Source organism: Nicotiana tabacum, chromosome 23 (genome assembly GCF_000715075.1).
Source record: "Nicotiana tabacum cultivar K326 chromosome 23, ASM71507v2, whole genome shotgun sequence".
NCBI lineage: Eukaryota > Viridiplantae > Streptophyta > Magnoliopsida > Solanales > Solanaceae > Nicotiana > Nicotiana tabacum.
Genome location: NC_134102.1, coordinates 92,389,417 through 92,409,478, shown reverse-complemented (window position 1 = coordinate 92,409,478; position 20,062 = coordinate 92,389,417). Strand labels below are relative to the sequence as shown.

The following is a 20,062-nucleotide window of genomic DNA, read 5'->3' as shown; positions in this document are numbered from 1 at the left end:
TTTAGAGGAATCAAATTTGACAAAGGCAGACTTGTTTGGATACACCAGCATTAAATGAAGCAGAGCTAGGAAGAAACTGAGGAGAAATGGAAAGTTGTCTCTGTTTCTCATCTGAGAGTAAGATGATGTAAACAATGCTAACAGAGGGAAATGGTTTAATCATGAAAATGTTGATCCTGGTTTGTATGTAGGTATCATTTAAACCCATCAGAAACTGGTAGACCTTTTGGACATCCTCTTCCTTCTAATAATCAGACTTAGCACCATAATTGTTACAAGTCCTAACTCTAGTGACTAATAAAGCAGCAAGCTCATCCCAGAGTTGCTTGATTTTACTGAAATAGGATGCAATGTCAAGAGACCCTTGTGAGATATGGGCTAACTCCTTTTTGAGTTCAAAAATTCTGGCAGCATCATCCTGACCATATCTCTCTTCCAACTCCTCCCCAAATGTCCTGGGCAAGCTCAGAATACTCAACACTACGAGCTATGTCCTTAGACAAGGAATTGGTTAACCATGAAACCACCAAATCATTGCATCTCTGCCACTGTCTTGCCAGGGGAGAAGTATCAGGAGGTTTAACAGAGACTCCATTGACAAAGTCGAGTTTGTTTCTGACAGAGAGGGCTACTAAAATAGTGCGTCTCCAACTCCCATACCCAGTACCATCAAATGGCACCGAGACTAAAGAGGTTCATAGTACATCAGAAGGATGGACATACAGAGGATGACAAGGATAGGTATAGTCATCCTCATGGAAGGCAGAACGAGAAGATGCAGGTCTACAAGTAGTCAGGATAGGGGAAGAGGAATTGTCTTTTGGCATTTCTCAAAATATAAGGAAATGAATATCAACAGATATTATGCATGCAATCTATAGATAAGGAAAGTTACCAATTTCCTTCACGAACTAGAAGGAACAACGTCCTTGTTTATTGAAGAAAACTTGGTAAGCCGTAGATGAAAGGATGACCACCAAACCCTAGCTTTGGCTTGAATTTGACGAAAACCAAAATCAGCTGAGGAAACCCAGTGTGTTCGATGAAATAATGCAGAACGTGAGAGGAATCAGCAATAAAATGCAAAATTTGACGAAAAATCTAGAAAATTCCATCAAAAAATGGTCAACCACAGGAAGAGAATCGGGAACGAAAACTTCAACGAAAAACCTCGAGGGTAACATCGAACGAGAGAAAATCACGAGCCCTCTCTGGATCTTAGCTCTGATACCATGTTAATACTAAGATTTGAGAGAGAGATTGAAGATTCCATGGTTAAGATTAAAAGAACTTAGATAGAAATTGGGGCTTCCTTATTACTTGTAAGAATGAAAATAATCATCCGGTCTACAACATACATGCGCCTCTCTATATATATGGACCCGTCTGGCCCAAACTATTAAACTCAATTAACCTCTAAAGTCTAAACTACTATACATCTGAAAAAATTACAAAGTGGGCTTCGAGGCCCAATACAAAGAATGAACTAATACTAACTAAAATACTACTACCCAACAGATGTAATACCATTTGCACTAATCTCAACAAATAATTCCTTCAGCCATAATTAAGGGACCATTCAAGTTTTCTCCTCTTTTATCCACACCCATACGTATAAATCAGCCAAATAAAGTTAGGATAAAGGTTGATAGATAGAGAGGACAGAGGTGTTACAGTTGATTCCAGACAAACAAATGGCTTTACAAATATTTTCTCCTAAAATTCAACAGCCATTGAACTCCATTTTTCCTTCTTCTACTTCTTCAAGTAATGGGTGCAGTGTCTTTGTGCCTTGTGCTTACAGTTCATCTCGTCGTATTGCTTTATTTCAATTCAGTACAGGTTCTTGCATTTCATTCTTCTTATGCAGTTCTTATGAATAAATTATTGCTACGTGATTTTTCTACATTATTGGATAACTAACTGAAAAAAGAATGGCCTTTTATTCTTATCTCATCCAACTTCAATTCAAATAACAAACTGACTATAAGAAAAAGATGATATGAGAAAAAGAAAACAGACAAATTTACTTGAATATCTAAATCCCAAATGAAAAAAAGAAATGAAAGAAAGGGTCTTAGTGTCTTACTGCTCAAAGCTAGATTTAGCTTTAAAGGTTTTTTAATGCCGAGCTCATAAACCTAAGATTACACTTTGTTAATATCACCTGAATTAAAAATTATTTTGACTAATGGGTTTTCTTGAAGATCTTTCAACTCTTAGAACATCAAAGATGTAGCATATATCATTGCATTTCTTTTTTAGAAAAAAATTGGAGGTAGGGGAAGGGGAAATAGGAGAGGGGATTACAAGGTAGGGAATCGAACCCTCACCAACAAGGTGAAAAGTTTAAGTAGCCAACTGAGCTACTAATAATTCACATTTCATTGAATTGATGAATTATTCTAAGTAGCTGTAACTGATCAACTAATAATCACATGATATATGATGTCGAGCGAGGGGTAGTGGAAGAATATGGGAATAGAACTAGTAGAGCAAAAACCAAGCTCACATAAAGCCTATTGTACAGTTTAGACCATACCCCAAATCAAGGTAGGAGGCATCGGTTAATGAACATAAAATTCTTTGTCACATTCGCTGCTTAAGAAACTCTGACCAAGGGACATTACAGCAGTTGAGCTACTAGATGTAACCATAACTTTAGTTTAAGTAGAAATAAAAAACTGAAGAATTAGTAAAGGACTTAACTGAAGTTCATTATTTTTTCAGCTATCACTCAGTCACAGTTATTCAATGGAAAAGCACCTGAATCCGTTAGCGCCGAAGGGAAAGTGATTGAAAGTGGAACTAACGCTGAACTGGCGCAGTCAAATATTGCCCTAAGTGATGAAAATGCATCAGAGTGGATCAAGAAGGACAAAAGAAGAATGCTCCATGCTGTTTATCGTGTTGGGAATTTGGACAAGACGATCAAGTATGTTTACTTTTTAACAGAAAAGAAAAACTTGAAGCTTCAGTACTATGTTTCATATTCCCAACTAGTTATCAGAGACGTTCTTGTGATACAGGTTCTATACTGAATGCTTGGGAATGAAGCTGTTAAGAAAACGAGACATACCAGAGGAGGGTTATTCAAATGCTTTTCTTGGTTATGGACCTGAAGAAACAAATTTCGCTGTTGAACTTACTTACAGTAAGGCTCCTCATAGTTTGCAGTTGCCACTATACTTTGTTCGACAGTCGGCTATTATATTTTAGGGTGTTGCAGTCATTGTACTTCCCTTTTGCTTTCAGACTATGGAGTTGACAAGTATGACATTGGAACTGGTTTTGGTCATTTTGGAATTTCAGTTGAGGATGTAAGTTGTTCATAAGATGAAAAATTCAATCAGTTCAATTTATACTTCTTTGATATCATGCAATCAAGTAAACTGCGATCACGAGCTTTACAGGTTTTTAGTGCAGTTGCCTTTGAATTGATTAGTTTTTACCTTTGTCCTTGTTGGATTGGTCTTGGTTTTAAAAGTTACTCTACTGCTCATTACTTGCTGGTGACTTTCATACATCTTGCCATGAAAAGTACCAGCATTTCAGTTAGACACCTTTAGAAAAGCTCTTCTAATAGTAATTCTTTGTCTTCTTTTTTTCTCCCTATAATTATTTATAGAAGTTCACATATATTTACCGGGACATAATTTTCGAATTTTCCATATAGGTTGCTAAAACGGTAGACCTAGTAAAAGCTAAAGGAGGGACCTGGAACCTGGTCCAATCAGAGGTTGGAGGAACTATAATTGCCCTCGTGGAAGATCCTGATGGCTACAATTTTGAGCTTTTACAGAGAAAGCCTACTCCTGAACCTTTCCGTCAAGTAATGCTTCGTGTAGGAGATCTTGACCAGTCCATTAATTTCTATAAGAAGGTAAACTGCAACATTTGCTAGATGAAAGTTCTATGTCTTCAAAACTTAAACTGCTCTTTACATACTTGTCCTCTTAGATTGCAATAAATACTAAATCCTCATTGTGATTAATTTTTCAAGGCATTTGGCATGGAGCTTCTTCGTAAAAGAGATAATCCGTATAACAAAGTGAGTTTATAGGTTATTTTGCGAAATATTGTCCTATTGTGGTTATAGTTGTACGTTTTCCTGTTCGTATGCTTATGCAATCCTCTTGTTGTTGGAAAGTGCACTGAGTTATATATTGTCTCACATTGGCTATTAAAGGGCTTCCAAAGGGGTTTGTAAAGATCATAAGGTCACTCTAATTGTTGTTTTATGTTTTTGGTTGAGTACTCTAATTCTTTCATATGTTAAATTGTGTGAACCACCTCATGTAAAAGTTTATTTATTTGGTTTATGGCTGCAACATCTTTAATAAAACAACTTGTCGTTTGTGTTTCCTTTTGCTCTTGATTCTCTGTCCATTGGTTTTTCAAACATACTTTAAGTTCAAGGTGGTACACAATTCCTGTCATGCTAGATTGGGTCTTTACACTAGGATGGTGTCTCTTCTTATATTCTCCTTTAGATTTTATTAAAATAATGCTCCCTATACATCATATATTGTTTTTTTTTACTTGGACATTTCCTAATGCTTATCTATGATTTTGTCTCTCTTCTGTTTATTAATTAACACATGTTCTCAGAACACAATAGCCGTCATGGGTTATGGACCTGAAGACAAAAATGCTGTTCTGGAATTGACATATAACTATGGTGTCAAAAGCTATGATAAAGGAAATGGTTATGCTCAGGTAACGCCATTCTTTGTAATATATTGTTACAAATTAGGTGAACTTATTACTGTTCAGTATATTGTGTAAGACAAGTAAAATTTAACAAACTAATTTGAAGTTAATTGATCATCGGTTCTTTCCAAGACTTGCAAAAATTCTGTAGGTCTCAGCTTGTAAGTGACGTTATATATCTTTGCAGATTGCAGTCGGAACAAATGATGTCTACAAGACTGCAGAAGCTATAAAACTGTATGGAGGGGAAATTGTGCTTGAACCTGGACCGTTGCCGGGCATCAACACCAAGATCATGGCATGCCTTGATCCTGATGGTTGGAAGACAGTAAGTCTTCAACAGTTATGATTATCTTTGGTATGAACTGGTAGTTTCCTTTCCAGCATTAGAGAATGCACCTATACTTGTTTCTAGACATCCCATGCTTTATTTTGTCAGACTACTAGTTTAAAAGTATCTAGTTTAAATTTGAAGACAGTTATATCCCTTGAAATCATTAGAATATCTTCTAGCTTTATTTGAAGAAAGGACAAAACCAAAGTTATACAAAGATCAATCACTGAAAACTTCTCTTCGCAGACCCTCACTCCATTGGCTAGGACTACCGTAGAATAAGCAATAACTCTAGTCACTTCTAACCATACAGGGAGACACTGAGTGAGAGAGATAAGTGGTGTTTCAAATCTGCAGTAGATACATTATTTCTTTCAATATGTGAAGAGCAGACGGCACTCTATTTCCTAAATTGATATGTTAATTTCACCGACTAAGTTTTTGGTGTAGAATCGCTGTATGCAGCACCTGTTGAATTTAGGAAAAACTGATGTTATTTCTGGATTGGATTCCAAATTTAATTTGATGACCAAAACGTTATTTCTGCAATCGTAAAGCTGAAGTATATTGGATAATATCTAGGTCTGTTCAATTGAGACACAAGATGTATCAGTAAATGGCAAAAGAATACACCACTATAAGGTTGGCGATTGATGTAAGGTTTCTGGCTTGTGAAATGATGTCATGTGTAATCTAGTTAGGGAAGACTAATTCAAACCATGTGTCTGAGTTGGAATAATATGTTCAGCTTCAGTTAGAGCACTAGTTCTTCCACTTGTGGTAGGTATCAGAATAGGAAGGATAAAAGGTTTTTCCTTATTTGCTTTCCATCTTAGTTCTATAATTTTTTCATCTTGCAGGTTTTTGTTGATAATGCTGATTTTATGAAGGAATTAGAGTGAACATATACAGTATCACCTCAAACATCTCAATCCCGCACTATGCTTCTGAAGAAATAGTCACAATTTGTCCAGTGATATCATTCAGATCATCTATTCCATCATTAACCAAGGATAGATCATTGCAGTGCCTTTTTCAATATGTAATTTATCCCTGTATATAGATGTAACAGCTGAAATAAATCCATTACTTCTCTGGTTTGATGCCTTATTTTAGAGTTTGAAAGTCACACTAAAAGCTACTACATCGATTCTCTTTTGAAATGTTCATCCAAAGTCATGTCATGGTCATGCGGCAGCACAACATTTGTTGAATTCCATCCACCCACATTTGTTTCTCCCCTTTGTTTCTGCATTCGAATTCAATCATCCTGTCTGCAGTTTGTATCCCGAAGTAGCACTTCTGCTCGTCACCTTCCTCGTCTCGTCCAAGCCATGCTGCTATGTCACAATAGACTCCAGAGACCTCAGCTGAGCACGCATCAAGCAGCAATTTAGATGAAAGTATAAAGGAACACATAGACAATTTGATACTAGAGTGAGTGTTTCTTTGGGCTTACATTTCTTTTTCTTTGTGAATGTTCCTGCCATGTGCTTGCTTTTCATTTTAGCTATGACCTGCTACCATGAATCATATACGCTTTTTATTGTTTTGATGATATAGGGGAGAATGAGATAACAACCATGTGAGCTGCACAAGTAAACTTTGTTGCTCTCCGTCTAACAACTTATTTGAGGATTTTAGAATGTAAGTTGAGCAGATATAACATTACCATTGATCTGAAACTCAGTTCATTTGTCTAATAGTACTCTCATATATTACCTGCCAATCAGAATTTATGCTGAAAGAGACTTGTTTCCAATGGAGATCTCCTGCATGAACAGAAATATTATTGGCAAAACTGCAGTATCTCTTGCAAGGTAAGTGTAGTTCCTCAATTCATAGTACCTTTTCTTGTACGTTTGAGTAGTTCTCCCCCTTTGGCAACAAAGCTCAGAGCTGCTGTAACAGTTGATTCTTTGTTACCTTCGACATGCTCGTCAGCTAGAACAACAGCTGCAGCTCCATTTCCTTTCTGTAGCCTCGCCCTTAGAATCGCAGCACCTCTCAATGCTGTAACGGTGAATGCCAATGAGATAGATTAGTGTTACCTGTTTAAGCTTCCTTATAGTATGAAACAGTTGACGAGAATTGTTTGCATCTCTATAACGGTTGACCAGTTGGATTGATACCTGTAGCAGCTCCAGCAGTTAAGGTCATGATGTCTCCACTAGTTCTTGCATTAATAGCTGAATTTACAGCCAATAAGATTTGTTCCTGTTCAGCACCCATGTCCTCTGCAATTTCAATACAGTGAGATGCAACTAAAGCTGCTGCAGAGGCAATTACAGTCGACATCTTTGAAGATGTTTTGTGTTGGGTTGTGGACTTCTCTGGAGAAGTTACTGATGCGGTTGCAAGAGCGGCCACTGCAGCTGCAACCCCTGCTACTGAAACTGCTGCGTGCACTTGGGCACTGTGAGTTCTAAGCTCTTGTTTTTTCTTTTCTTTTTGATCTTTTAGCCATCTACCCATTGTCTTACCACGCATCACGGTCCTGTAGAGCTGCATTATGCCAGTTTTGGTCATGTGGGTTCAGATGCATTAGTAAAATATTTCCAAAATAAATGTATACCCCAGCTTTCATCAAATGTTGACTAGAGAGGAAATCTGGATTGAGTGCCTGATGTAATAAAAACAATTCCTGCACACATCAATACAGTTAGTTCTGATTATGGTTATTCAAAGTGAAAGACAGAGAGAGATAAGGGTAATTTTAGGACCAAGAAAGAAAGTGTAATTCCATCAACCTAGAGTCCATGTACTTAATTAGATTCACAAAATAATGATGACTTCATGGTTATTCTTTCGACCAAATGCATGACTCATTGTTGTACTGCCTAGTTTGTGTAATTGTGTTCAATATAATTCAGTTAAAATGGTACACCACTACTGTTAATCCTCTAGCCTAATTATAATTCAACTCTTCAAGTGCAGGTTTTCATAGGACAGTCAATTTCCTCTTTCTTTTAGTGCATGTGCATTTCATACACTTTACTAGTTACTACCCTTACATGCCTTTTGTGCTCTTGAGAAATACGAATAACGGAACATGATAAATTGTTTTTATGAAGTATAATGGTGTAGTTATCCTTGTATAATTTCAAAGAAGGATGTAAATATCCAAAAGATTTAGTTGCATGCATGCATGTGCAAGAATAGATAGGAACCCCCTTCCCCTTCTTGCTTCTCTCTTTGGTTTACCTTTGTATTGTCACTTCCCTTTGGAGAAACTGGAGGGCTATCTGAGTTAGATGGTGGTTGTTCTTGCTGCAATATAAAGACAACAAGAGAAACTTGTAAGCAATAAATGAAAGTAAAGCATTTCCATAACTGGAAGTAAATGAACAAAAGCACAAGCTTTAACTAAGAGAGGCTTACAGGTTCCTTCATAATCGATGTTTTTCCAAGTTGACTTTGCAACGAAGAGAATGACATCTTCTCGTCTAGACAACTTGTTGGTTTTGTGTGAGAAAGCGCTTTAGAGAGTTCCATAGCTGACAAACTCCATGATCTTGCAAGGAACTCCATAGACTCAGTAGGAGTTTCTGGCGGAGGGAATGCCAATGGTTGCCAATTTGCTGCACTGTCTTCATTTATCCCTTCCAACTTATTTGACTTGCATTTAACACCACAAGATCTCACTGTCTCCATTACAACCATTGAAAAGGAGAAGATCAGTGAGTTACTAACAAGTAAAAACTTTGTTCTACGTGAAACTTTTGAATGTTTTTAACTTCAATAACACTTACTTTTGCCTATATCTATCTGTTGATACCAAAGAAAGTTAACATAGTATGCAAGGTGAAGCACAATGGAAAAAAGAGGAAGGAAACAGTGTGATATATAACAGTGTAGGACTCAGTAACTTGTGAGTAAAAAATTCAAAAGTCCCTTCAAAAAGAAGGAATGAAGTGGAAGACTGTATTCTAACATTGGATATTGACAGGTCCCAGTTTAAAAGTTCACTTAAACTTTATTTTCAACTTGTCTTTGTCTCTGTCTTTCTACTCTTATTTCTTCTTTATACATAAAGATTAGTTCTTGAACGGCGGGCTTCATCATGAAAATTAAAGAATAGGGACCCTCCATTACATGCATATATTTTCAGAGCTGTAATAAAAACTACAGCAGAAGATGATATAAACTTATACAAATATGATGTTTCACAGTTACGATACTATTTTTCAAGTCCAAAAAACTGCTGAAATTATGGTGTGCAGCAGCAGCACAAATGATCAAAGGGCATTTACTTTTCTTAAACATTTAAGCCAAATGGTGAAGTATATATGGAATTGAATGCCTTATCCATTTGTTCAAAGTGGCTTTTTTCCCCTTACTTTTGGTTTTCCATCAACTGTGAAAACGAACGATACAACGACTAGAATGAATCATCGGCCTCTGTTGCGATATGTAAGAATTTTAAGAACAAAAAACGAAATAATACTTTACCCAAAATGATTTTATTTTAATTAATTTAACTGTGATGTATCCTTTTTTATGTCTAAAGAAATTGTTTTGACATGAAACAAGCGCTAAGCGGCATGGTTAACCAACTGATTTTAACTACTTTTTATATCCAGTTAATTTGAATAATATTGTCCATTATTATTTATTTGATTAATCAATTTTCTTTGTTTTCTTGGTTGGGGTGAGGAAACGAAATAAAAGAAAAACTACATGAGGACCTTTGCTTATATTTCAGTTGTTGACCACTTTCTATTGGGGAAGGTATTGTCTTTTGCAGTCAAAAGAAAAAAACAAAGAAAATAATGTGTTAAGGTACAAAAAGCTTTTCCGCAGCCTAAAACACTATTTACACCAAATCGAGAAATTTAACCTTAGCAATTAAAAATTATAGTGAAGACGTAGCGCTTAATCATGATTAAATGATAAATGTGTGGATGAAAGACCTATTTTGCATGCATTGATTTGCATAAACACATATACAGGTAAGTTTTTATCATCCTTTATTCATGTTTTCTCATACTTTGTAAAGTAACTTTCACTAAAAATTGGGGCACACTACTTTTATAACATAAGCACCCCCGAGGTTAATAGTGCATGCTATGAAACTCGGTAGATAATTAGCTCGCTTTTGCACCCTTCTCCATTTAAATATTAGACCCTGGACATAGCTTGCTAACTCGGGAAATATAACACTTCTTATGGTTAGTTATCTAAGCATTAGCAAAAGCAATGATGATTAAACACCCGCTTTCCCGCACGGAAGAAAGAGGAGAGAAAGAAAATAGATAAGTATCTACCTTAAAATGGGGTTTTATGACTCCAACGCAATCAACAAAGTAGGAAAAAAAGAAAGAAGAGAAAGCATCTCTTTTTAATTGACCCTTTAATCATTGCTATGTGTCTAATCATGTCTTAAGAGATAGCAAATGGAGCACTAAGTCCTTTCAAGGTCCCAACTCCTTCATTATCACTTTAACATAAATTTAGGAAGGACCATTTGCTTACGAAATCACCAAAATTTGGAAATTTTGGTTTAGTAGAAATATTTTACGTGTGGAAGATGGAGAATTTGGTGATTATTAAAAATGTATTGCCTTTTAAAATTTTGGCTATTGCATCAAAGGTCCTCAACTCTTGTTATAACGAATATACTTTTATACCTTAGAGGGTACTTGCATGCAACTGTATATATTACTCATTTTGACACTCGCATGTAATTTCTTGCGCTCTAAATATCTAAAAATAACATTAGGATTTAGGAGGTTTCGTTCTCATTTTCCAACTTGACTACAATCCTCCTTTACGTTGTATATTTTCTCTTCTAATAACAGACGGTAGATGGCAGATCAGCCTTCACCATTTTTACCCTTTGCATGTTTCCCTTGTATTTGGCGTTTGCAGTAGAAGAATTCAATATGTGATTCCACTGTCCTTGTCACAGTTTGAATAGGTTCTTGTAAAATTAGCTTTTATTATACAAGTATCAGTTTAAGAATTCATTGAGATAAATATAGTTTCAAACATTTGGTGGAGGAGAGGAATGCAAGATGTTTTGAAGATGCAAGTAGCACGCTACAAAGGATTAAAATGCATTGTATTCTTCTTTACTCGGGGGTAAATCTAAATACATAGAAATTCTAGATGTCTAAGTTCCTTGAAAGAAGAATAAGTCATATATATATGTATCAAAAAATATGAAGCGCCAATTAATTTCTTCCAATTGTAACAGTGAATGCTAAGTATTTCAATTATCAGTCTGAATGTGGAAAAGACAACAGGTTTTTGCGGTACTTGCCAGAGTACAGTTAGCTTGGCGTAAGAACAAAATAAGGATAAATTTTTACCCATTTTACATTTCATAATAACTTCATTTTGAATACTTAAATTGTAACCTTTATAGTGATGGCGCGTTTGAGAGAAAACAGCAGATGGGAAGCTATGCAGTAAAGATTCCCAATTAGTGGTGGACGGACGATTAGTTTTGGTATGTTCAGCAACATAACTCTAGACCTACACCGCTACACTGTATTTGCAGGTAAAAGAGCACTTGAACATTGAATAAACCAGTTCCCTGAGGTTCACAAGCCTTGTACCACATCAAGAACTAGACGAACAAACTTGTGTTCTATTCATTTAAATTCAGCACAAAATTTTCAGACTTGTGATTGGTCTTTGTGAGTTTCAATCCAGAATACCACCTGTCCGACTTAGGATCTTGTCTTGCAACGCTAATAATAATATTCCGTGTTCTTTTTTCTCTGAATTTCACCATTGTTGAATATCATCTGGTGCTGAAGATGAAGATGAAAATGAAGATACAAATAAACCCCCCCAACCAACCAAAATAACCAACAAACAAAAAATTACGACTGGGGTATGATACGTGTCAAATAATGTAACATGAAGCTAATGGAAAAGATTGAAACTTCTCGGTCCAAACTTATTGGTGTATCTAATTAGTGTTCTGCCAAAAAGTTCAACAAACTAGCCTCTTGACAGAACATTACCAAAACTACGATAACTTCTTTGTCCCATGCACTACTTGAAAGAGCAGAAATACAGAGAGAGAAATAAGATATTATTGAGCTAAATACATGAAAAGCCTTATTTGAAGCGAAAATGGCCACCATGAAGTGGTATGAAGACTGTTTTTAGATAAGATTAGATAAACATAAAGGAGCAGAAAAGCTAAGGCTCTAATTCCGGATTGATTACCTGCTACTTCAGCTGATAGAAGTTCCATCATCTCCGAAGCAAGTATAGGATTATAAACAAAGGCAAGGTTGATTTATTAAGAGCCACGATGACGCCCCATTGGAACTTCAACACCAAAGGCAGGCTTCATCATCAAAATTCATGACATATAGATGTCTGAAATTCATGAAAATTAAGCAAATAAGCTACATATACACAACTAACAAAGAGAGTGAGAACCTGAACACCAACCAAAATATGTTTGATATACCTGAAATACTCTATACTGGATTCGAACTTTCAGGGACTTGAGCACCGAGGTTTAAAACTGATTCACGTAAACATCCATGCTTTTGCAAAGAAACTAAAGAAATAAAATTCAGATAAGAGTGCCATAAAGCAAACAAACATTTGAATGTCACTTTTATACGCAATTAGAAAATGAATGAAAGAAACACTTTACACATCATTTAATAGTGAACTGTAGCTGGCTTAATGTCCCATTATTCAAGACAAAGAAAAATAAAAAAGACAACCAAGCTTTGATAGGCCATCTTTCAGCAACATCCAATGCTTTATACTTCATAGTCACCTCGAGATAGGTACATTAGTGGTACACAGGGCTCAAGTGAATTCAACTTCACGAAGTAGACATTAGATGACTTCTGCACTTCTAGCCGCGTCAAATAACTATCATCCCTATTTTTTTCCAAAGAAAGGAGAAAGAATAGCCTTATTAATCCATGGCCTGTAAAAGGAAAAATGCAGCTGTGTATGATGCAACTTAAAAGAAAGAGAAACAATTTGAGATTCCCCTACCAGTTCACTTGGCTGAAGAAATCCTGCTTAAGAAATGCAGCTTGCTGCTTGAAGCACCAGTTTTTCCACTGTGTGCATGACCTACATTTCCAGATTCAATTGAATCTTCGTGTTTTGTGAATCTCTTGAAAGCATCAGCCAACGATGTAGAAGGAACAGAAGCATCGGTTGTTATCTGTAACAAATAAAAAAAAAAATAGAGCAATAGTATGCAGCATGCATATACAGCAAACAAGACCACTAAATGAAACAAGAAGAATCTTTTGATGGTAAAATGCCACTCTATATTGAAGTTTGATATAATTAAAATCGGATAGATAAAATCAACAAGAATCTCCAGCTTACATTGAACTTACATTTTTTCCAGTACGATTATCGGGTTTCAGATAGGTTGCTGATCCATCACCACGAGCAAAATTACCGGATACCTTCTGCTTTGTAGCGTCAGCTAAGTGCGTGGCATTATTAAATCCTAAATGAAGATTAAAACCAGTTAAATATCAGTAAACTCTCAAACAAAAAATATAATTTGAGATTTACTCCTCTCTTCTCTATATGGCAGATATTAAAGGGAATCGATGATTGCCAAAACTATAACAAGGTTAAGGTCAGCTAAATGGAGCAAAAGTAGTCATACTTAAGGAAAGTTCATATGAATTGTGATAATTCAAACAGCTAGATCCGAGGTTTTAATCTGATAAAATGGAGTCATCTGGAAAGTTCAAAATCAAACTTCCTGCAGATTGCAAAAAGAGGAATTACTTCACACACACACACCCACCCTAATAAGTTCTGTCTATACAGCAGCTCCAAAAATTGACAGAATCACAATACTACAAATTGCTTTCGCTATTCTACAGAAACGGCTGTCATATTTGGAGATCGAAATCAGCAGATCAAAGAGCTAATTTGCAGCCGGAAGACAAGTTACCTTGCTTATTTAAAACCTTTGGCAATGCTCCAGTGCCCGTCGTTACAGAAAGTGGATGCAGGCTCTGCAATTTCCAAATGACAGAGAAAAGAACATAAAATCAAATTTATTTTTTATAAAGATGATATATAATACCAGATGTCTTCATACACGAGAAAAAAATATTTAAAGCCAATGAAAACAGCACTTTGGCCGACAAACAAAGTGATGAAAGTACTAACTGGTAGTTCTAGCTGCGACCTTGAGCTCTGCGTCTGCTGATATTTCAAGATGGTCCAATCAAACACATAATCCAATTTATACCCTGATGGGATAGAGAACAGTAGTCACCACAATCCAATATTCAGAAAAAAACTTCAATAAAATAACTCTAAATCCTGCAAGAATGCAGGTATGTTGGGAACTCTGCCTAAGAAAGATCAAGCCTATTTGCAAGAAACTTATAAAAGTACTGAATACCTCTTTCTGGGCAGATAATCCAATTAAGCTAGACACCTTAGGTTAACCCTCTATAATTATGGACACAGAATTAATGATGTTTTTGACGTTCCTAATCTTATATGTCCTAATTACACACACATTTTTCAGATTTCTATCTTTGTTTTTGGTTCTCATGTGAGACCCGAAAATATCATATCCAGAAGTCAGAGTACAGTAAGAAATGCAGCAACAATACAAGTTCATTTTGCTTGTGCTAGAATCTGAATTTAAAATCGGTACCTTCACGTGTAAATAAGTCACGAAACAAGCGCTTCAGGAATCCATAATCAGGGCGCTGGTCAAATGTTAAAGAGTGACAATAATGCAAGTATGAAGCAAACTCCACTGGAAGAGATTTGCATAAAACCTATAGCGAGAAAATTGAACGTCAGTTGATTATCCATAAAACGCAATGAAATGAAAGTCACTGTGTATGTCTTAACCTAATAATGTTTTAATTGTAGCACCCATTAGCCATTACCACAATAATAGTTTGAAATACATCATCATATGTGTTGCTCGGAGTCTCCAAAAATTTTGCCTCGCCCGTGTCGGATCCTCCAAAAATGCACTACTTAGGGAGGACCTGACACGCATCCGGCGGCATTTTTGAAGAGTCCAAGTAAGATAGATTATCATTTATTTTTCTGGTTTTGATTCAGCACGGACAAAGCCCAAGCTTGGAATATGCCAGTTGATACTCAAGGAAGCTTTAGATTTCAAATGGCCATAGTACAGGTCATTTCCAAATTCTCATTTTGGATGAGAATTAATACAACAACAACAACCTCAAACCCAGTGTAATCCCACAAGTGGGGTCTGGAGAGGGTAGTGTGTACGCAGAGCTTACCCGTAGAGAAGCTGTTTCCGGACCCTCGGCTCAAGATTGGATGAGAGTTAATCTAAAGTTATAAAACAATCTATTTAGGCCCCTTCTAGTCTAACCCATTAAAAATGCACCAACTCAAAGCAAAAAGAAGAAGAATCTAGTCATCCGCCCCCAAAGGGATGGTTTACAGGTCAAAGAGCTGAAGTGACATTCTTGGCAACCAAGGTGTCCAAACAGAGGCGACGTCAATTCTTTCCACTTACTTAAGTCTTGATAGGCAAGTTACACAGTACCTATACTGGAGGGATGTAGTAGGCACTCTGTGAATCAGCCAACGCGCAAGCAAGTTGGCCGGGATGTCACCTTTATATTATACTCCTTCCGTTTCAATTTAGATGATGTAGTTTGACTTGGCACAAAGTTTAAGAAAAAACAGAAGACTTTTGAAACATGTGGTCCTAAAAACTTAAGGGTAAAAGCTTTGTGGGGCCATGATATTTTGTGTGGCTGTAAAAGCTTCGCATTAAGGATAAAGTGGGTAAAATGAAAAGTTTAAAATTAAATTGTTTCTAAATATAGAAACGTATCATTCTTTTTGGAACGGACTAATAAGAAAAATGTGTCATTTAAACTGAAACGGAGGGAGTATATATGTTTAAAAAAAAAAAAAAGAATCTAGCCATCCAACTTCCTAAAACATACCTCAATTGGTGTTGATACTTTTTTCTCGCGGATCTTGTCATATTTTTGCTTCTTGGTATCAGCTTTTAGACCCTGCCATGGAAGGCTACATGAGAAAGTCAAGCCATTAATTTTCTCAATAACAGAAAAGAACAAAAAACAAACCAAAGAAAAATCAACAATAGTAAATGAGAAATAGCATTGAGGAAAAGTGGCCACACCTGCCTCTCAAGAAGTATAAAAGAACGTAGCCAAGAGATTCCAGATCATCCCTCCGGCTTTGCTCTAAAGATTTTGAAAAGGGGATATTTTAGTACAATGTCCAATCTCAGAGATAAGAAACCAAGATACAACAGAATTTTACCTATCCCCAAATGTGTATTGCAACTGGCATACCTTGCTGTCCCTGTCAAGTTTTTGTTCTCTCTGTAACAGTACAGGAGGCAGAAGAGTAACTCAGCACCAAGAAGTGGCAAGAACCACTGTTCAAGTAATTGGAAAGACAAAAATAATTTAAACTGGGGAAGAAACAGAAAACCAGCAAAAGTGGTTTCTTTCTTAGGCCGTGAAGCCTACTGGGATTCTTCTATAAATAAATAGGATATGCCTTTTCAATTTTGACAAATTTCAAGCAATACACAGTTTTCAATCATCAACTCCTTAATGATAGCAAAGAACCAAGTATCACATAAACAAAATAATAACAATCAATAAAATGCAAGTGTAGTGATCAAATTTTCACTTAAAATGAAGTTCTGTTACTGAAAGAGCAGGGCAAAAAGGAATATACTGAACAGCGAATGTCATATGCTTCCAGAGGGAAGTTGCATAAAACCAAATATAGGCACACCTGTAAGGAATATGACGGTTTGTGGCGGGGTCACGATATCTTTTTGCAAGTCCAAAATCAATAATGTACACCTGCTCCATCAATAGGGACAACAAGAATACAAAGCCAAAGGTAAAACAGAATATTAGAGGAAAACCAATGATTGGTTAAATGACATGACCGTGAAGCTTATCTAACAAGATCATCACCTGATTTGCCTTCCTGCCAAGACCCATGAGAAAGTTATCTGGTTTTATGTCTCTGTGTAGAAATCCTTTTGAATGCAAATACTCTATTCTCGTGATCTGGGTTGTCACAGAAAAGAATCCCCAGTAGTTATGAACTCCATTATTCATAATTCCATGATAGACGTCATGGGACAAAGGCAATAACAAAGAGAAACAGAGGTATGTAATATTTTGATTACCATCTGATCAGCCAACATTAGGACAGTTTTCAGTGAGAATTTCCTCCCACAGTGTACAACGAGGTCTTCAAGACTGGGACCAAGCAGGTCAATAATGAGGACGCTATCATTCCCATCGACCCCACGCCATTTTATATTAGGAATACCACCTGAAATCAAAACAAACAAGTAATAACTAATAATGAATAACAAAGATAACAAACATTAAACATAAAGATAAAGGAAGACATACTTCCTCCCTGAAGTATAGTGTACAGCTTTGCCTCATAAAGCAACTGAGGATGTCTTGTCTGCCTATTTTCCTGCAATCACAGAGAGCAGAGTCAAATGACTGATTCAGCCTTTCTAGCAACCACAACTAAGATTTCTAACTCAAATGTTGCTTAAAACTAGATATCCTCACATCCTCCATCCATGTCATTGATGTTTGGGCATCTTATGTAAGTATTTTTTTGAATAATCCATTCTAAAGAAGATTATTTGTTGGGATTAAACCAGGAAATACATCATGCTATAGAAATGGAAGAGGTAGGATAATTATGGGATTCAAATTAATCTACAAACTACATTGGTCAATCAGTATTACGTGTTTACATATGGAGGAACACAAATCAAATATAATCCTTAGGAAGACTATCACTTTAGTCTTGAAAGTGTTTTTGTGAGCACAAGGATGGCTTCTATTTAAAATTTACATACAGATGACAGAACGAGTAGCTAATTACATAATGCAAAAGAAGTGACTCAACTATTAACTCAAAGCAGCCATAGACAAATGAGCATACCAAATCCCACTACAGAAAGAAACCCCATGATATTGGAACTTGGGACTAAATTGGAACTAGAGCTCAGAGGAGTAAACCACATCTGTCCAAACAACTAAGTACACTAACAATGATGATGACGATGAAAGATTTGCACAAGAGGAGAATGCTTTATGGAAGCAAATGTTGCAAATAGATAAAAGAACAAATATTATTTGGAATGGAGGAAGTTCTTTATTTCCATTCAGTGAGGGATACACCATCTGAAGGTTGCCCACCTTCAAGATGGCACTACTAGGAAAATGGTTATGCATAACTCCTCAGATGATTATTAGATGCTGGACGACTAGCAGAGGGTGAAACTCTTATTGAGTGAGCTAGTGAAGTGAATTATAGAGGGAATGGAAAAGTACTCGAGATGCATTGGCTGTAATGAGGATAATGATACTAGAGTACATCTCTCAAAAGATGTATGGTACAAGGGATAGCATAGGAGAATGTTATTCGTAGGTATATGATTTGGTGATGGTCAGGTGAATGTCATAGAAGTTACAGAAGCCAATTACTTGAATTCTGATGGTCGGTGGACCATGAGATATAAGTTTTAGGAGGGCATCTAATGTTGGGAATGCGACGAGGTTGAGGAATTTCTCCACTAAAATGCACGATTATTCAGTGGGGGGAGGGAGGAGATAAGATTATATCTAAGTGGCAGAGACGAAATCCTTTACAATTTAATCATATTGGTTGGAGTTGGCATGGAGGGGGCGTAAAAGGGAAGGAGAAAAGTTTGGAAATCACAAAGCAGTGTACAATATGGATATCATTTTTTTAGAGAAAATTATGGGATGTCATTTTAACAGTGGACAACTTAAGAAAGAGCATGAGGATCTTCTAAAATGGTGTTAAGCCACATGCTCACTTTGTATAATAAATTTCACATCATTTTGGTGTTTTATAATGAAAATGTTAATTGATCAAAATACAAGGTACACTTAACAATCAACAATGAAATTTTAAAGTTGTAGTACATGATTAACATAGCTAGATGAATAACAACAGCAACTGCCAAACAACTTCTTAAACCAAATAAAGAGAGGGAGAGATAAAATCTAGGCAAGAAAGCTTACAATTTTAACAGCAACAATCTCAAAGGTTTCGATGTGGGTAGCTGAAAATTTAGCAGAAAACCATAAAAGACCATCAGATTCTATAAAATATAATAGCAGACTTAATTTCCAAAAAAAAAAAAAAAGAAAGAAAAAGAGAAGAAGGGGCAGACCCAGATATATAACGCCAAAAGAGCCGCTTCCAATCTTCCTACCTAACTTGTACTTCTCCCCAATTATTCTCTCCATATAGATTTATTACCCCTCCCCCTAGTTTGTTCTTGATTCAATCAACAGTAGATTTTGTGAATTGAAAACCAAGAAGTAATACAAAAAAATTTCTTTACTTTCCGGTACATTGTTCAAGACTTTTCCTCCCTAGGACGGGATTTTTGTCCACATAACCATTATGGTCGTTTGGTGAGTTTTTGACCAAATAGTCCCTCAAATTTAAGAATTAGTCTAATTTCATCCTTTTAAAATATAACTCTCAGCATAAATAGTCCTCTAAGCTTTTATTTTGCTGCAATTTTGATCTCGAACAAACGGGATAATAAGTGGTGTGTCTGGTTGACTGCTCAAAAATAACAATTTAGAACTCTTGGCCGAGTTTTCCTCAAAATATTCCATTTCACTACAAAAAATTTAATCGGAATTGTACTTGATAGCTAATTTTTACACTGCTATTATTTAACTTGTAGTGCAAATTTCTGACAAAAATCTATCTAAAATTTTCAAATTATTTAATTTATAAGTGTTGACAATTGACAAACTTCATACAAAAACCTATTCTTCTCCTCCTTTATTGTTATAAATATAAAACCAAAGTTTGATGTTATAGATCCTTGCCCCATCTTAAGAGAAGTAGGTTTAATTTGACATTACAATGTCAAATCCGTATTGGTACTAGAAATATTTCGTTAAATAGCATCAAGTATCTCTAATAGCATAATTAAGTATGAAGATTGACCATTAGAATATG

At 36.0% G+C, this 20,062-nt stretch overlaps 3 protein-coding genes across 9 annotated transcripts; 1 reads left to right on the top strand and 2 right to left on the bottom strand.

Moving 5' to 3' along the window:
• Positions 1 to 1,516: 1,516 nt before the first annotated feature.
• LOC107769364 (lactoylglutathione lyase GLX1) lies at positions 1,517 to 6,261 on the top strand. Of its 2 annotated transcripts, none has more exons than XM_016588576.2 (9): positions 1,517 to 1,842; positions 2,731 to 2,935; positions 3,030 to 3,154; positions 3,256 to 3,320; positions 3,677 to 3,883; positions 4,004 to 4,051; positions 4,612 to 4,719; positions 4,901 to 5,041; positions 5,908 to 6,261. In XM_016588576.2, exons 1-9 carry the CDS (start codon positions 1,695 to 1,697, stop codon positions 5,947 to 5,949), a joined length of 1,089 nt encoding a protein of 362 aa, XP_016444062.2. In that variant the 5' UTR covers positions 1,517 to 1,694; the 3' UTR covers positions 5,950 to 6,261. The 2 variants fall into 2 exon arrangements, with proteins under 2 accessions (XP_016444062.2, XP_016444063.2); XM_016588577.2 differs by having other exon boundaries at positions 1,523 to 1,842; positions 4,901 to 5,071.
• LOC107769363 (VAN3-binding protein) lies at positions 6,108 to 12,371 on the bottom strand. Of its 3 annotated transcripts, none has more exons than XM_075246724.1 (9): positions 12,233 to 12,371; positions 8,429 to 8,691; positions 8,252 to 8,317; positions 7,623 to 7,691; positions 7,180 to 7,552; positions 6,896 to 7,060; positions 6,770 to 6,819; positions 6,507 to 6,567; positions 6,108 to 6,417 (listed from the first exon to the last, which is right to left on the bottom strand). In XM_075246724.1, exons 1-9 carry the CDS (start codon positions 12,261 to 12,263, stop codon positions 6,224 to 6,226), a joined length of 1,272 nt encoding a protein of 423 aa, XP_075102825.1. In that variant the 5' UTR covers positions 12,264 to 12,371; the 3' UTR covers positions 6,108 to 6,223. The 3 variants fall into 3 exon arrangements, with proteins under 3 accessions (XP_075102825.1, XP_016444059.1, XP_016444061.1); XM_016588573.2 differs by having other exon boundaries at positions 6,507 to 6,564; XM_016588575.2 differs by lacking the exon at positions 12,233 to 12,371 and adding an exon at positions 8,800 to 8,938.
• LOC107769362 (uncharacterized) lies at positions 11,546 to 19,428 on the bottom strand. Of its 4 annotated transcripts, XR_001644377.2 has the most exons (17): positions 19,254 to 19,428; positions 19,102 to 19,142; positions 17,440 to 17,509; positions 17,208 to 17,356; positions 16,990 to 17,085; positions 16,802 to 16,872; positions 16,316 to 16,377; positions 16,173 to 16,236; positions 15,973 to 16,057; positions 14,682 to 14,808; positions 14,183 to 14,265; positions 13,962 to 14,025; positions 13,387 to 13,502; positions 13,031 to 13,205; positions 12,804 to 12,910; positions 12,483 to 12,539; positions 11,546 to 12,388 (listed from the first exon to the last, which is right to left on the bottom strand). XR_001644377.2 is itself a non-coding variant. In XM_016588572.2 (15 exons), exons 1-14 carry the CDS (start codon positions 19,327 to 19,329, stop codon positions 13,035 to 13,037), a joined length of 1,275 nt encoding a protein of 424 aa, XP_016444058.1. In that variant the 5' UTR covers positions 19,330 to 19,428; the 3' UTR covers positions 12,607 to 12,910; positions 13,031 to 13,034. The 4 variants fall into 4 exon arrangements, 2 of the variants coding, with proteins under 2 accessions (XP_016444058.1, XP_075102824.1); XR_012706111.1 differs by lacking the exons at positions 11,546 to 12,388; positions 12,483 to 12,539 and adding an exon at positions 13,668 to 13,766 and having other exon boundaries at positions 12,607 to 12,910; XM_016588572.2 differs by lacking the exons at positions 11,546 to 12,388; positions 12,483 to 12,539 and having other exon boundaries at positions 12,607 to 12,910.
• Positions 19,429 to 20,062: the final 634 nt, after the last annotated feature.

What these genes read in the sequence shown, in the direction of transcription:
- LOC107769364 (XM_016588576.2), top strand. Translation starts at nt 1,695, where the DNA reads ATGGCTTTACAAATATTTTCTCCTAAAATTCAACAGCCATTGAACTCC. An exon ending in AATTTGGACAAGACGATCAA is followed by an intron (nt 2,936 to 3,029) that starts GTATGTTTACTT and finishes CTTGTGATACAG; the next exon opens with GTTCTATACTGAATGCTTGG. An exon ending in GAGATAATCCGTATAACAAA is followed by an intron (nt 4,052 to 4,611) that starts GTGAGTTTATAG and finishes ACATGTTCTCAG; the next exon opens with AACACAATAGCCGTCATGGG.
- LOC107769363 (XM_075246724.1), bottom strand. Translation starts at nt 12,263, where the DNA reads ATGATGGAACTTCTATCAGCTGAAGTAGCAG. An exon ending in AACTGCTGGAGCTGCTACAG is followed by an intron (nt 7,061 to 7,179) that starts GTATCAATCCAA and finishes TCACCGTTACAG; the next exon opens with CATTGAGAGGTGCTGCGATT. An exon ending in ATTCACAAAGAAAAAGAAAT is followed by an intron (nt 6,418 to 6,506) that starts GTAAGCCCAAAG and finishes ATGCGTGCTCAG; the next exon opens with CTGAGGTCTCTGGAGTCTAT.
- LOC107769362 (XM_016588572.2), bottom strand. Translation starts at nt 19,329, where the DNA reads ATGGAGAGAATAATTGGGGAGAAGTACAAGTTAGGTAGGAAGATTGGA. An exon ending in AGATTGTTGCTGTTAAAATT is followed by an intron (nt 17,510 to 19,101) that starts GTAAGCTTTCTT and finishes CTGTGATTGCAG; the next exon opens with GAAAATAGGCAGACAAGACA. An exon ending in CACTATACTTCAGGGAGGAA is followed by an intron (nt 17,357 to 17,439) that starts GTATGTCTTCCT and finishes TTTTGATTTCAG; the next exon opens with GTGGTATTCCTAATATAAAA.